Here is a 16926-nt window from a genome sequence, read left to right as displayed (position 1 = left end):
GGTAAGATGGGAAGCCAATAAGTGTGTGCAAAATGGTTCGTAAAACACTAAATAAACGTACTGAGTGTGCACTTGGACCATCTTAAGAGCCTCTTTAACTAAAATGCCTTCCAAACGGTCCGAGTCAGCGCCAAGTGAGTTTGCCTTCAGGCGTCATGTTCACACAGTCCCATTCATTCACGGGACCTCCTGAAAGCAACCACTGTGTACCAACGTTAGTTCAACTCCACGAGGGATTGCTCGACACTCACCGAGATATCATACTCGGATTTACACTAACATCATACGGAAATAAGAATTAGAACTAATTGTTAAGAATTCTGGTGATTCGGTGGAACTGACATCCCGCCAAGCATCTAAAAATAATTTCTACATAACATAAAACAAAACCCATCGGGCGCAGATAGCTTTATAATTCCATACGGCTGGCAAATTCGACCCACGGGTCTTGAGCATATTAAAACAGCTGTTCGTCTCCTGCTGTGCGGGAAGATCCGGCGTGGCGCATTTGATTGGATGTCCAGGATGATGTCGAGTGAGTTAGGAAGAGTACATGAGAGGGATACATAGGGCTGCATAACTCGATCCCCCGATGTACAGTCAATAGCAGATAACGGTAAACAACAACAATAATTTCAGAGCTTTTAAATGGAGTCACACGGGCTCCATCTGCTCGAGGTAATTGGAAAGTTGAACTGCTTGAGGCTATTCGGTGTCTGACTGAGGCGCATGCGAGGAACAAACCAATTTAATTCTCTTTACTCCGCGCACACACATTGACGCACATACGCACACGCACTCTATCTTGCTGAGCTTTATCTTTTGTACTTTCTTTCATTTGTCCTCTTTATTTCCTTGTTCCTGATAAGGTGTGAGGATGAATGGCATGAGGATATTATTTATGTCGCTTTGCACAGATGAAAGATAGATATTCAAAGAAAGTACATGATGCTAAATTGTGCTAAAATGCTCACTTTTAATTTTGATATTAATTTTGCAATGTTTACTTTTGTGGGTTTTGTTTTTGCAGTGGTATAGAAATGCTTTGCATCAGACAGAAAATTAATTCCAGTATTTTTTGTCAATTAAATTTGTGCAGATGTACCAAATGTTGCCTCTGTGCAACATTGTGTAATATTAAAAAAGATGCAATGGAACCACAACAAAAAACACATTGTTAAATTAATGCATCTATGACAGTGAGAAAGGGAGACTGAACTGATAATTCTCTTTGGAAATCTGATCTTAGAGCTTAATAGTGTTTTTGCTGCTATGTTTGTTGATCTGATATTAAAGAGGATCTGTAATGAAGTCAATACAGACAGACACATTAGATTTACACAAAAAACTGATTTAGTGTAATGCAATCTTTACTGCTGTCTCAGACGTTTTCAAGATCAATCACAGACCGATGTAAATTAATCCAGCCACATGTGGAAAACCCCAGTTGTAAATGAATCCACAACTTGTGTGTGTGTGGCGCGACCTGTGCGACCCTCTACTCAAATGCCAAAAGAAACAGTTAGTTTGCAGAAAAACATAGGGCCCACAATCTCTTATTTCAGTCTGTATATACTCGTTGTACTCTTTACAGCATTCATATGAACACGACTACAAATATTATGTGGTATACTTTAAATACTACTCTATCTGAAAAACATACTTATCCGGGAATTGACTTAAAAACTAAATGTCCATTAACTCAAAGAACACACTCACATTCAGTATATATAACTTTTCCCTCACACCTCGCCACGACACCTGGCGTGATGAGTTGAAGATGAATGTCTTCTCTTTGACAGCCTGTGACAGTGAGTCTATGTGAGCTTGGATGGCAGCCTTCTGACTCGTGTTTGAAGCGCAGTTAGCGGGTCTTCAAATAAACCCATCAGTGAGTGAGACTTCACAGTCGGAGGGTAGGAGCTGGCACATTATACTAAAGAAACATTTGGCCAGCTACAATTTCTCATATTGGCTCTGCTGCTGGAATCTTCAGACTTAAAAGCACAAGTAAGCGCAATGCCAAAAAAAAATGTCAGATTTGATGGCTGGCCAGGAAGATGATAGGCGTTATGCACAGATGTAGTAACGGCGATATCTCAATTCATGTATCACACATACAGGTAGTGTGAAAATACGGCCAGGCGACTGATGCTTGACGACTGTATGATGGAGAGGCAGTTGCCATGGTAGCGATGGACGTCAAGGCATCAGGTGCTTTAACTACCACTCTGCAGTGTACGGCAGTGTGTTGTTGTTGTTAATGAAATCCACCGGAGTGCATTTTCATCCAATCTTAGCTTTCCGTGGCTTTTGTCTGTGAGTAGGCGGGATTATTATAAATGTGATAAATGTTCATTTCATAAGTGAACTTGCACTTGCATGTTGCTTCATTAGCTTCTTCAACGGAGAGAAAATTGATTGACAGAAAAATGAGAATGAAGCTGGAATTGAGGCCATGGGAGCACAAGAGGAGCCTTGGCCCACTCAGTGCTTCTTTACCGCTTCTTTATCAGACCAGTCAGGCAAGAATAGTTCTCTTTATTTACCAGGGTCAAAAAAAGCAAACACACCGCACTCCTTATCCATCCTTGGGGTAGACTGTTGTGGTGTGACAAAGGATTCTATCAACAAATAGTCTGTATCCTCTTTCTGAATAGTTTTTTTTCTTTTGGGTCATCGAGTTTTGTTAGATTTTTATTTTCTCCATATTAACAAATTAAATGAGTGAATTGCAAACCGCCTGCAAAAGCAGCTTGTTTCTTCTGAGGCAGCCTGCTTTTTGGCATTTATGGTGTAATTAGACCAATTAGCCGTCTGCTCCGGGTCAATGCTTGAACAATAATAATGGTATCGTTTTAAGAATTTATTAGAGAATCATATGAATAATTAATATTACAAGTAGGCTATTTTCCAGCAAGGTGAACATCATTGTGGGTGTGGGTGGTTTATGCACACAATTAATATTTCAGCACAGTATCACAATGGATGGATTTATATCTTGCATATTGCACACGGATAATTTTCCAAAGCCGTGCTAACAAAGTGAGGTGTCCCGTGGAATGAAAGACTTTTGTTCTTTTGAGGTTTTAAGCTGATGGTTCCACTTCATCCCAAAGGAGCTCAGCAAAATGAGATGCGTGGTTTCGATAAGTTGAGGAGAGGGGAAACGCTTGCTCTTATCTGAAGTCTCACTGCTCGCGAGACGTTATCTTGTTCGTTTGAAACTGTCTGGGAAAAGATGAGCTTCAAGTCGATTAGGATTGGGGGGGTTTTGGCATTTAAAGTTGTTACTTTGTCGGGAACGTAGCGGCATTAAAAGCTATGACACGACATTACACAGCAATTTAGCATGATCTCAGATCTCCAATGTTGTTTCTATACTCAACAAAAAAATATGAAGGCATCGTTTGTTCATTTTAAGTTCAAACAAGTACTGCCACATTTCTTATGTTGTCACTCTTAAACATGCCTTGTTCCCATGGAAATCATACACATACACACGCACACACAAAATTCAAACCCTTGATTGTGCGTTATATGGGCTAAAGACTTCGCCCACAGTCGTGCCCTCTACAATGATCAAAAACATATGTTTGTATAATCGTATATTTCAACTGGTTATTTTCGCATTACACTTTGAAGCATTTCTTAAATATGTTACATGAAGTTTACATTTTAAAATAATATGCCTTTGAACATGTCATCTTCAAGTGCCTTAAAATGCTGAAAATAAACTAAATACAGTAAACATAAATGTTTTCTTCTTTGGACTTCTTTCCCCACCTCACTGAGTTTGTTCAGTATTTCCTGTTTGCGTACATTTACTACCATAATGACAAAAAAACGTTGCCAAAGAGGTTAAAATAGGAGTACTACTCTACCATAAACACACCCAAAATTAGATTCAATTGCAAGCATTGGTCAAAATGCATAGCTGACAAAACACACACACACACACACAAAAGACATGCTTCAATTCTCTTCAATTAAGCAAACCCCGCTTCTCAGAGGTCCATCCACTCACCATCTTGCTCTATATGGTAATGCCTTTCACACCTGAAGGCATCAAGAGGGCATGCTCAGTTTTGCTATCATTGTCTCACACACTCACACACACACACACACACACACACACACACACACAATACACATGAAAGTGATATACAGTATTTCCTTCCTGTCTCTCCCCAACCCTATGGGAAGGCCATTGATGCTGATGGAGATATGTATGCGGCTCACATCTGTCACACGTCGCTGCCGTGGCAACACCAGCTGCCGTGGTTACGCTAGGCTTACCTCTATAGTCTTTGGGGATTTACTGATTACAGGGAAGCTCACTACCTGCATGCATGAAGAAGCACATTTTTATGACTGAAAGCTGGGCAATCGTAGTTTGAGTAGAGAGTAGTAGATAAATAATGATCAATATATTGGTTGTTTATAGCGGGGATTGTTTGAGCTGATTGGACTCCAAGTGGTTTGACCTCGCTTGTGTTTGGGAGCTGGCAAGTGATCTACAAGTGCAGTTACACAAGTCAAATCTCTGCCTAACATTTTGCTCAAGGTCAGATCATCTCCTGATTGGATCGTTATTAAAAGGATTTGTGTGGGTTAGCGGTTAATGCTTTCAAGGACAATCCAACCTCTATGGAATACTGTGACGGGAAGGACTATTGTTTGTTTTACCGCATGAGAGTGATTACATGTGCATTATATGTATCTTAGTTAGACAAGTTATCAAATATGTCCATCAATACTTATAAGCATCCACAAAGTGTTAAAACTTTGCACATCTGTTGAGGGTGTTGCGTCTTATGACCCATCCTTGGACATGCATCAATACTTCTGCTAAAATCAACACTGTAAGAGCAAGCATGCGAAATAGATTTCCATAAAAATTCAAAGTCACGACTATGTCATCAGTAAAGTCAGTAAATCTTCAAGTGTTATTGAGAGGGAAGGGAATATATTCCCAAACATGGCCTATTACGGCTTTTGTTTTGGCATCCCAAAAATGGAAGTGTATATAGTTGGCTTTATAAACACACCTTATTTTGACTTTTAGAAGAGTTGAAACAGATACTGTCCCTTTAAAACACACAAATAGTGACCCACTTTCCTGAGCCGAACTCCAACGCACACACACACAGGCACAGATGAGTTTTTATGACTGGGGTGTGTGAGTACACAGACAGACACACAGCAATACAACCGCATGGACACAAGCTTTAAGTGAGCACAGCTGCCCCTGCCAGATGTGCGTCAGAGTCCTGCGGTCACAAGTGTCATGCATCAAAATAGTGAAACACACACTGTTCAATTTAATCCCTCTCCAAGTGCATTCTAATGCCTTGCATCGTGCAAAACTATTTTATGGTTCCTAATTCAATCTGGGAAACTAGTGGATCATGTTTAGATTGTTGTTGTTTTTTTAAATCATATTCCACGGGAAATAATATAAATATGTTCTGACCCAAATGCGCCAGATTTTACACCCACGCCCATGTGCGCAATCTAGGAAAAGAGAGCCATAAGTGTTGATGAACAGCCGGTATATGGAAACACAGTTAATCCTTTGGTGATGAAATGTTGCCTGATGGCAGCAGTTCCAATTCTGAAGTTTTGTGTGAATTTAAGGGGGTGCTGTTCCCCTAAAAGTCATCATTTACTCAAATGAACATTTATTTGAGGTAGCTAAAAGGTATGCAGAAGTTATAAAAAGTCTACACACCCCTCAAATGCTATATTTTTGAGATATTGAAATAACACGACCATGATAAATTATTCTCACCACTAACGTGACCTATAACATGTACAACTCTTAAAAATAAAATGGTTTTATTTTTGTTATTTTATAGTAAGCACCGACAAGTGGGAAATGACTGTCTTCAGAATTAACTAATCACATTCAAACTCATGTTCACCACACACCTGCCAGCATTTAACGTGCTTTTCACGAAGCCAAAATTAATTTTGGATGTTCTAGTAGGCTTTTCATGACTTTTTTCCCTTTCTAGCATAAATTTGATGGCTTTGAGCCAACATCGACTGTTCCTTTGACCAATCTATAATTTCCTCCACCATGAAAAGTCTAGAAATGATTTAGCTTTGTTTAATTTTTTCACATCATAAAAACCTGGCATTTCAATATTGGTGTGCAGACTTCTCTTTTGTATGCTTCCCAAGTGAGCAGTCATACACATATACAGCAGACAAACCATTTGCAAAATATTTAATAGAAACACTGTTGAAGGTCATCATTAGCATACTATTAGCACCATTGTGAGTGCGTCGGCATGTGTGTGCATGCATGTGTGTGTCAGGCATGATTCCGCAATGTATTAATATCCGTGAATTAGAGACGGGTCTACAACGATGTGTAGGGAGACATTTCTAACAGTGTGGGGTCATGTATGTCTCAACATCCTGTGGGAATAACATGAAGTCTCATGCTGGGGGAACAGAAACACAAAATGAGCCCCCCCACACACACACACATTCTCAAACTAAACTGCTTCACTGACATTTTTGGTGAAGGAAAAGGATAATCCGGTCACGTCGCTTCACCAAGAATGTGAATCTTGCTTTTATTTGACTCACAGCACCTTCAACCTTTAATTCACTGGGAGAAAAAAAATGGTCATTCAGCCAGATATTGAACTACAATGAGATTATATATCCTTTGGGATTGTTGTTCTTCATAAACTATCGTCACTTCTCTTATTTGGGCGATAAACAATGAATTTGTTAAGAACAATTAAAGTAAAATTTAGACAATGAATCTAGATTCGGACTACTTTTAATATCATCACAATTGAACTGTGTTCTACACACAAAAATGAAATCTCCCAGTGGGATAAAATAATAATCAGTGCCAGAGGTATCCTGATGAATACATTGTTTATTACTGTAGCCATAGTTTGCAGCAGCGTATTCTACAGTTGCTATTAAGCATTTGGATTGAATCTCATTAAATTGTTCCGATGTACTTTATTGAGGGCTTGACGAGCGCAAAGCTCCCCATGTAAAATGTGTTTAATTTGTTTCCTCAACCAGTTACAACACTAAGTTTGACCACAGAGAGGAAAATAATAGTCAGACCCTCAAATCCAACGGTAGAAATAACATTCTAATTGGTAGTCTTCCCAGCAACAGTTTACATTGGTCTGATTATTTTCCAGTTTCCTACTGTCAGTGTCTTAACAAGCTCTCACACTGTTCATTACTGACTGCTGCTTCCTCTCTGACCCCCTGTTTCTATAGTTTATTGCTCCCACAATGATGCAGAAAACATGCTTATAGGTTGCCAATTAACTCCGAGCTTGATGTGTGACCCTGCTGTATTCCTAACTGGAATTCAGTCAGCTGCAGCGGAAGACCTAAAGGCATAAATTATGCCATTGGAAACTCGATAACTCAGTGTAATTGCAATTCTTCTGTGGACAGTACATGAGCAACCTGTGTAATAAATTGATTTTATATATATTTATATATCTTGGTGGTTGGTCGGTAGGAGCAACAAGGTAAAAGGAGGTCTAAGTTGTGGCGCAGATGGTGTAAAATGTTCACACGCTAAAAACTGTAATGAGCAAATGAGTGTGTGCAGATGACATTGTGAAAAATGATTTTCATGCATGATGATCAATGTGTGCAGGTTACAATTTAATCCCTTTATCGATCAACTCCCAGCCTTCATGGCGTTCCTATTGAGCGTCACCGCTGCATTTGAAATCGATTGTATAGATTAGCCATAGGACAATTAAAAAATACATGTATATGTATAATTAAACCACCTGTCAAAGAAAATAGAAAAAAGCAGCAAATCTTTAAGGATTAATATGCACTCTAAATGCTCTGCTTTCTCAATTAATCTATTTTATTGAATCCCACAAGACGGGAAAGCACCATGCAATAAGAGAAATTGATTTACTGTATAGGTGATGTGATCAATAAGGTAAAAGGGATGTTCAGCACAAAAATCCTACTCGTCTTGTCGCTGTGTGTGTGTGATGGATGAACACCTCAATCCGAGAGCAAACAGCGTTTGGGTCTCCTCTCCTTGTGCAGATGGTCAGTGAGTGTTGGATAAATCAGCGCATCCTCTTGATTTATGAGAACAATAACCCACATTACAGAGCTACACCTAAGGCAAGGTAATGATGGGAGGCCCAATATTTCACGGGTAAGTAAATTAATAAGCGCCTCTGTCCAAATGTCACAGTTGATGAAGGAGCGAGTCATGCAACACACATCCTGTACGTACCTTGCTGGAATAAGGTCCCGGGATGAGAAGTTTTAACGCTTGTCTTTTCAGCTCTGTTAGCCTTGTGTTGCAGTTCTCACACCAAATCCCTCGTTCACTCCCAGGGGAACTTCCACTGCCCGAGGCCGGGGAGCCCGTCCCAAAACCCGGAGAGCCGCCAAGAGAACCCGGAGATCCGGTGCAAATCCCCGGGGAGATGGTCCCTGGCGATCCAGAGAGGGACCCCGGTGAGGAGATCCCCGAGCCAGGAGAAGGGGTGCCCGTTGAGCTAGGCATGGAGCCAACGCCCTCAGGCGCGGGACGAGAGCTGGACCGGCTGGTTTCCTCGTAAGCCTTTCGGTACCATGTGTCAGAGAAAAAGGAAGCTGATTTGGTGGGGGAAGTGTCGGGTATCTGTGGGACATTTAACACAGGAGAGAACTTGACTTGTAGGCGCATAGGAGAAGAGGCATTTATCATCTCAGACTCACTAAATCCATGGAGAGAATAATTTAGATTAAAAATATAACACTTAAATATATGTTAATGTTTTGTGGCACCATTATTAACTATTGCTAGTGTCACATCATGGATGATGTTTCATTGGCTAATTGCTTTTAAATTGGAATGGTAGAAGGTGGTTTGCACATATGCAATTGTTTGTATGTTGCTTCACCAAATTCAAAATGTCACATAATAATATAGAATTTCATTAGATTTAATCAACAGTAGAAGCTCTGGGGTCAAACATAATTTATTCTGCAATGCTGGTCAACCTGCATTATTATATTCAGATTTAGAAATGTTCATATAATAATTATTTGATATGTCCCAGTGTCAAACTGCTGCCATTATGAAAGTCATATTAACTCTGTGAAATTCTAGAAACAGCCTTTATTACAGAGGACCACTTCAAACTAAAGCGACACTAAAACTGAGTAAGATTATTTCAATAAAGGGAGATTTATTGATACAGCTCTTGTCACGCATTAAAGTGGGAAAATATTCCTAATGATGTGTATATTTAGCAAACGTGCTTGCTTTGAAGAACTCATTTTCAAACTTTTTTTTTTTTTTTTTTGCAAATCACAACAGTCAAGACGCCAGATTCTGCTCATCGACGTGTGTTATTAATACTCAACCGAGACTACTCCTCAAACCAATGGGAACATCAAATGAGCCACAAAGAGTCGGGGTGTTGATGTGGTGGTACGGTGGCTCCTAAAATCTCTCATAAGAGCTATAATAAGTGAGCTGAAAAGACTGACATGAGGGAATGCTTGCAAAAGAGGGGGGTGGGTAACATCTTGTAACTGTTATTAGGTGCTAGACACGCTCATGCGCGTATGTGCGTGTGTGTGTGTGTGTCCACATGTCTGTCTGTCTGTATAATTGATAACTGTGTGTAGTTCTCATTTAGTGGGAGGGGCTTAAAGTAATTTAGAGCTCTGATGGTGACAGTGCATGTGACAGTCAATGACAACACTAATAGAGCTGGAGAGTCTCGTGGGAGCCATTCTGCATGTATGCACCCCATTTGGCCGATTATGAAGCAAATAACGGTATTACCAAAGGTGGAGATAGGTTGTATGGAGAAAATACAAATGTATTGGAAAACATCTATTCATCCATTTCCTGTAGCGCTTACTGGTGGAGTCTATCCTAGTGACTGACTTTGGGCAAATAAAAAAAAAAAAAAAACACTGGACTATTCGCCAGTCAATCACAAGACAGACAACCAGCCATTCACACTCACGTTGACACGTGTTGACATTTTAGAGCAGTGGTCCTCAACCTTTTTTCTGCCAGGAACCGGTTCAGGGCAAATATTTTGTTATTTGGCAACCATTCGTCTCACAGGGGTTGGATGCTGACGTATATTCATGGTCGAAAACAAAATAGCCTATGGCGGTGGAGGTGTTGACATAAATTCCCAAAAATTAAATATCTGTGTGGCCCGGTAACAAATGGCCGATGGTCTGGTATGCGGCCACGGACCTGTGATTGGGAACCACTGACTTATAGTCTTCAATATACATTTTTCTTTATATATAATATGCATAGAGGGAATGCAAAGGGCAGTTTGCCCTGAATCTCTGCTTCAAGTCAACATGCCTAATTCCTGTACACATTTTTGCTTGGGACATGGCCACTGAATTTACTGTCAATTGGCTCAACGAGTTTTAAGCAGAAATGTGTTCAGAATGTGTTAAATCATAAATATAAGTATATACGTAAATCATAGGTATAAGTACAATTTACATTTACACATACAAAAATTTGTCTTTCATTAGTGTGAGAGGAAGCTGGGGTACAGGTAAGTCCCACACAAGCACAGATAAAACATGCAACCAAACCTCAGAATTGTGAGAAAGACGTGCTAACCACTTCCATGCAGTCATATACGGTATTTAATAATTTTAGGATTGAATAAAATCCGAAATGAGAACTGAGAGGAAATTGCGTCTTCAAAATTGCTTTGGATCTGTGGGACGCCTTAACGTGAACTGGATTTTTTTTTTTTTTTAATAAATTACTAAACTGATGTTTTCTTACCGTGTACTTTCTGCCCCGGCCGGCCGCGGATCTCTCCTTAGACCCAGATAGTGAAGTCATGGTGAAGGTGTGCAGAGGGGCGAAGAGGAGGATGAAAACCGCGGGATCGATTTCAATTAACACGCCCCTGCAAAGTGCACTTGGAGCTCCTTACTGTAAAGGCGACTTCGCGTCACTCCCAAGGTGGAAACCACTTGTATTCCACATTTTCTCTAAAAAAAAAAAAAGTTTCACTGAGTTACCTTTGGAGAACCCATCAAAAGATCTGTAATTGAATATTTCTCAGGTCTGCTTCTCTCATCCTTTTACGCACCAGGTTCATCAGGTACAACCACGCACCACTGTGGACGCAGTCCACAAGAATAAAAAGCAAAGCAAGAATAAAGTCACGACATGGATTCAGTCGACGGTGAACACTTGTCTGTTTATCCAGGTGGTACTCGGAGCGGCTGCCTCCTGTTGACTGTACGGAGCTCCGCGCTCTGTAGACGGCAGACGCTCACTGGCAAGACGCCGGCGCGCCGCACATCTGGATGAGGAGGCGGAGCGTCGCTGCTCTAATGAATTTGGGAATTCTGCTATCGTGTGATGCTTTCATCGACCTTGGGGATAGCACGTTTTCTAATATTGAATATGCGCTTCCCAAGTTCTAATGATCCATATATTGCACATTTGAAAAATGTCACAAAAAGTGGATACACATGGTCAGTTAAGCACCTTCTGCCCCCCAAAGGAAATGCATGTGATTATTCTGACTATCCATTCATTTTCCACAATTTCCCCGGTAATTTTCGAACAGGTTTTGGAAAACAAGAAAAAACGCGCAAACATATTTCAGAAGAGTCCTGTTGCCTTCGTTCAATCTTTGGATAAAGTTTTGACCCTAGCGTACCACAGTTCTTCTGCACCTGTATCAAGTCATTTGCTTTAATAATTGATAATAATTGAGCGCAGAGAATACCGTAGTGTATTATAACGGTTCAACACTGCCCCCCTTAGTTTGGATTGTGTTACTGCACCTTATAGAAACTTGTTCAGTCTTTAACGAGGATTACCTTTCACAACAATAACAAAATATAGTACAGTAGCTACTGTATCTGCACAGGATTAAGAACGACAAAACAATATCCATATCCGATGTTTAGGCATTGGTTGCGTATGAATAAATTAGGCGTCAGCCGGCTCCAGAGCAGCCGTCGCTACTCAGTTTACCACCACCAGTGTGAATGTGTGAGTGCATGAGTAATGTATTCACTGTAAATCGTCTTTGAGTGATGCATTATTATGTTTATGACGGATGACGATGAAGCCTGTTAACTGTGGTCATGTGACTCGATGCCCTCCGAACGTTAGGGGGCGATAAAGGGAATTTGCTAGAGCTCCACTTTCCGCAATGGTGCTTGTGTGACTTGAAGTCGCGTTCGGGCCCGTAGAAAATGTTAGTATAGCTTTAAAAAATAATAACAAAAATAAATACTGCACAAACGTTAAAGCAAATTCATCCTTTACTATTAGAATCCAACGGGTCGTCTTCTTGAACCAGAAGACTGCTTGTTATTGTTATCGTAATCGTGCATTTTGTATCTGGCTTCCCTGTCATGTTCCGGAGGCATGAAAGAGAGGTATGTATCACATAGTATTTGTATTTTATGACTGCAATACTTATATTAAAGCTTGTTTGCGTGGAAAATGTTAGCTTGCTGCTTGTGTTGTGGGGGCATGAAAGAGAGCTTTTGATCACGTGGTATTCTGTGGCTGTATATAAAATAGCAATACGAATATCAAAGCTTGTTCGCGTGGAAAATGTTATCTCGTGTGACGTGCTTATTTGTCAGCTATAATAGTAAATGACCTATGTCGTAGTATGTATTGCAAATTTGCCTTCTTCGTTCTGTAAAAATGATTCAACCTGTATGTATGTCTGTGTTCCAGACCTCAACAAATGAGGATATCGCCAGACTTCTGTGAAGTGCTTTCATGATTTAACGACAATGAGAGGTACTTCTGTTGTGTCCTTGTTTTTTATTTTTGTAATGGAAACCGTTTGAGAGCCTTCATATCAAAAGGGCCATGTACAAAAAAACGCTACTTCTCTTCGCTGAAAAGTCAGTTAAGATCAGAAGTTGAATAACTGTCTTATCAGTGGATTTTTTCTACTAGTGCTTCGTTTGACATAGCCTACTCGTACGTACTAAGATAAATATCTGTTAATACGGCTTGTCATGGTTCTTAATGGATCCCACACTAAGCATGTTGTAAATTTCCAGGTCGACCAAGGAAATCATGCAAAGGGGAACCAACTAAGACGTCAAGACAAAAATGGAACCTTAGTGATATTCCCTCCCTGGCCACAGAAGAAACGAGTCCTGTGTCAGGCAGTAATTCCTCCACTGAAAATCAGTCCACTGCGTGTTCCTTACAATGTGAATACACCCCAAAAAGATGCAGGAGAAGCCCAAGAAAAACACCAGAAGCCTTATTGACGTCCACGCCTTTGCACAGTTTGTCCACCAGTCGACTGCCCAGTGTTTGCAACAATGTCTTTGAAGCAGAGGGCGGGACTGATAAGGTATTTCATGATATATTCTTTTGAGGTTAAATATTAATATACAATGTACATAAACAATGATGAAGTGCCCTTAAAAGTACAACTGCTTGAGGAGCAAAAAAACCCCCAGTGCAACCTGAATCGAAGGTTTTGGGAAACGCTGAAGCTTTTTCCTAAAACCTCTTGTGCCATAGACATCAGAGGTTGCGTCACCACCTTACTCGTTGAGGTCCCAGAGCAGGAAGAGAAGCATAGGGGCCACCGAATCCAGACAACTTAGAAAAAAACTACCAATGACGCAAGCGGCTTTGTCTTCACCGAAACATCGCTGTTCCAAGAATTTGAAAAAAGGGACCATCACTGCTTCGTCAGTTGAACCCTCACGACCAAGATTTGAACTAAAGGAAGGTAATACAGCTCTGTGTTGCTATATTGCTGTCCACAGAATTAGGCTAGACTTAAACTTGACAGAATTAGGCCTCGTGTAATTTGTTTGTAACTGATGTTGAGCTTTTTTTAAGGTGATGCTAACCTTTATCTTTTACTCTGCTTCTGTCTTTTCTGCATCGTCGTCTCAACCCCCAACAAGATGAGTCTGTGCTGTCGCCTGATCTGTCCATCAAGTTAGACGACTATGAGGAACTACTGCCGCTTTCAGTCCTGAAAGATGAGGAAAGTGATGATGAAGAGGAGCTGCCAAGCTTCTTGATGCAGACAAGTAAGATTTGTGTGACCGGCAGCGTTTGTATGGATTGTAAACAAACTATATTGTTTACTCTGAAAACTGAATGTATTCCAGGGCCAGAGTCTATCAAAGAGGGAGTGTTTGTGTGGTGCAAATTTAGACACTTTCCGACATGGCCTGCGCTGGTGAGAGCAAAAACACACATGGATATTTTGTTTCTCATGTTTCCTCCCAACCTTGGCACCTGCGTGGCTGCAACTACCCCTGTGCGCGAAATTCCGCGCAAACCACTTTGCGGCTATTTGTGTTAAAGTAATTCTCTGACTGTTTTTTTCCCCTCTTTGCAGGTGAGACATGTAAATCATAAGGCAAAAAAGGCCAGCATTATTTTCATTGAGGATCAGATGAGTCGACAAAAACGGGGGTGTGCATTTAGCTATTCTTAATAGTTGTCTTTTTGCTTGCTGCTTATGTGTCAGAATATAATATTACCTATGTTAAAGGATTATTGTGCCTCTGAAATCCCTGAAGCCCTTTGACTGTGAAGGCGCTGATGAGTTGGCGGTAGGATGATCAACACTAAACAAAAGTTGTTTTTATATACATCTACACTGGTGACAAATATTTCTAATGCTGACTCTCATAGGCTGAAGCCAAAGAAAAGTATGCCGCTATGATGCATTGGGTCTTAGAGCTCATAGCAGACTACAGAATACGCATCGGTAATTGTGTTTCTATTTTGTTTTTGTTTTTTATATTCTTATCAGAATATTTTTTATTCTTATTAGAATTTACTTTGATGATATTCTGGCAGGGTTGTAATTGGTTTTTTTTTGCTCTTTCTAGCTTGTGGCTCCTTTTGTGGCCCCTTCCTTGAATACTTTAATCATGGCATGAGTGAGTTTAATCACACTTAGATAAATTCACATTGCACTATTGAATTGTCCTGATGAGTCTTACCCTCGTTCAGGTTATCCCGTGAGGAAAACGCGCCCGTGGGCCTCCTCAGAGCAACAAACCATTGTGAGTGATTTGCTGTTAGAGGAAGAGGACCAGTGTGTGAATCCCAGTAAAGATTGTGAAGAGCAGAAGCAAGAGGTGGTCAACAAGTGTGCCAAAAGGTTGCTTCCAGACCGGACCCAAGCTGCACACAACCGGGCCAATGAAAGGCTTGTGCACTTTATCACCAAACGGCGCATGGTGGAAGAACGCCTGCTGGTATGATTTGATAAGGCCTGAAGCATTTGATGCAGTTTTGGGGATTCTTAGCAAAACCTTGAAGAGAGGGGATTGTTTTATTTCCAATGTTAAATCGTGGTTCATTGTTAGCATCTGTATTGCTTTTTTTTTCTTGATTTTTTTTTCCCTTTGTTTACTTTTTTCTTGATTTTTTTTTTTTTTCCTTGATTTATATTTGTCCTTTTTTCTTTTTTATTTCTCCATATTTTTTTTTCCTCTTTTTGAGAGAATGTTTTTTTAAATGATTGTTTTGTGCAATCTTGCTAACTTAAAAGCGTGATTAGTACTTTGCAAAGTCAGCTAACATTTGAACACTGTTTCCGCGCTCCCTCAGGCTGTGATTCGAGGTCAGGCACAGTCGCGGTGGCGCCGCTATTTTGAGAGCTCTAATGGGAGCCATTTTGGAGTGGAGACTTACCTGGAAGATAAAACGCAGTTGGACAAGATGTACAGTTACCTGAGCGAGCTCTACGAGATGGCTGAGCCCACAGCGCCTGGGAAGATATTGGCCCAAAATATGAAGCGCATTCCATTTGTTTTGGATGTGCTTCTTCCTGAGGTATGGCATACTGGTCTGGGGCCTATTAGAAGTGTCAATGTTTTTAAATACATGTTTGTTTTGTAGGCTATCACATATGCCATTGCTGCGATGGACAGTATCTCTATAAAAAAGGCAGAAGAAAAGTACATAAAAGGACGCTGTTTAAGTAATAGGTAAAGAAAGCTTGAGTCCATATTTTAAGGGAAGAAAATGATTGATGATGAATGATTAATTTGTTTTCTTCTGTCATTGTAGGGAAAGACAAGCGTATGACTTGATGATTGAGCGGTTCAGTATGAGAAAATCCTAGCAGCTGAACACTGAGTGTCAGATACTCACAGAAGGCAGTGTTGCTCTGGCCGGAGCGAGCAGTCTTCTATATTTGTGGATTTGAAAAACATGTGGAAATTGCGTATGAATGTGTAGAAATCATTTCAACACAAATCTATTGATTGATATCTTTATTTCAAACATATTTAAAACAGAAAAAGAAAACATATAACGCTTTAAAGTGCCATATCTAAGTTCATAGAACAAACAAACAAATCAACAAATTGCAAAAACAATAACAAAGAATGCTCAAAAATGCTCTAGCTCTTCTTCATTCTCAATAGCATTTGGTCCCACCAGATGTACTACATGTTCGGCTTCCTGAACATTAGGTTTGAACAAGTTAAAAGTAACTTGTTCAAACCCAATCAGATTGGGTGACTCAGCATTCCAATGAATCATGTTACATCTTGCAGATGCGAATGTCACGTCTAATTATTTAATGGAATTATTCAATACTTTATAATTAATTGCCTGCTTGTACATTAAACATTATTTTGATATCACTGCTTTGTGTTACAGCAATTGCTTCTAACCATTCCAGTAAAAGCATTGTACAAAATGCAAAATAAAAAAACATTTTAATTTCACTTGTACTTGAATTGTACTTCCTTCAGAGACTTCAAGAAACCTTCTCTATAAAAGTATTGAGAAAATCCTGCATCAAACACATTTGGCATGAACATCTTAATGTTATTGACATTATGAACACAAAAATGCAATAGAGTATAGTCTGTTGGAGTGTTTGAAAACAATCATGACATGACTGATGCTGGAAAAGA

The 16926-nt window shown here is 40.0% G+C and overlaps 2 protein-coding genes across 7 annotated transcripts in view; one reads left to right on the top strand and one right to left on the bottom strand.

The window, feature by feature from the left end:
- Positions 1–11316, bottom strand: part of kif26ba (kinesin family member 26Ba) — a 51908-nt gene extending 40592 nt beyond the window's left edge. For 3 of the 5 annotated variants that reach the window (XM_049719010.2, XM_049719011.2, XM_049719014.2), the window contains exon 1: positions 8267–9964. In XM_049719010.2, the coding sequence (XP_049574967.1) occupies positions 8267–8725 (459 nt within the window). In that variant the 5' untranslated portion in view covers positions 8726–9964. Of the gene's footprint in view, positions 1–8266; positions 9965–10801 lie in introns of those variants that run through there. The other 2 variants (XM_049719013.2, XM_049719012.2) reach the window with 2 other exon arrangements.
- An 856-nt stretch (positions 11317–12172) lies between these two features.
- Positions 12173–16734, top strand: LOC125967711 (PWWP domain-containing DNA repair factor 3A). 2 transcript variants are annotated; one of them, XM_049719019.2, is made up of 14 exons: positions 12173–12423; positions 12734–12799; positions 13069–13370; positions 13544–13757; positions 13939–14067; positions 14149–14219; positions 14382–14458; positions 14538–14598; positions 14681–14756; positions 14881–14931; positions 15005–15252; positions 15608–15832; positions 15899–15987; positions 16070–16734. In XM_049719019.2, the coding sequence occupies exons 2-14, from the start codon at positions 12793–12795 to the stop codon at positions 16122–16124; spliced, it is 1605 nt and encodes a 534-aa protein (XP_049574976.1). In that variant the 5' UTR covers positions 12173–12423; positions 12734–12792; the 3' UTR covers positions 16125–16734. The 2 variants fall into 2 exon arrangements, with proteins under 2 accessions (XP_049574976.1, XP_068506594.1); XM_068650493.1 differs by lacking the exon at positions 12173–12423 and adding an exon at positions 12518–12531.
- Positions 16735–16926: the final 192 nt, after the last annotated feature.

Source organism: Syngnathus scovelli, chromosome 4 (genome assembly GCF_024217435.2).
Source record: "Syngnathus scovelli strain Florida chromosome 4, RoL_Ssco_1.2, whole genome shotgun sequence".
Taxonomy (NCBI): domain Eukaryota; kingdom Metazoa; phylum Chordata; class Actinopteri; order Syngnathiformes; family Syngnathidae; genus Syngnathus; species Syngnathus scovelli.
The sequence above is the reverse complement of the archived record's forward strand: the minus strand, read 5'-3'. Positions and strand labels throughout refer to the sequence as shown.

What these genes read in the sequence shown, in the direction of transcription:
- LOC125967711 (XM_049719019.2), top strand. An exon ending in CAGAGGGCGGGACTGATAAG is followed by an intron (nt 13,371 to 13,543) that starts GTATTTCATGAT and finishes CTTGTGCCATAG; the next exon opens with ACATCAGAGGTTGCGTCACC. An exon ending in AGACTACAGAATACGCATCG is followed by an intron (nt 14,757 to 14,880) that starts GTAATTGTGTTT and finishes TGCTCTTTCTAG; the next exon opens with CTTGTGGCTCCTTTTGTGGC.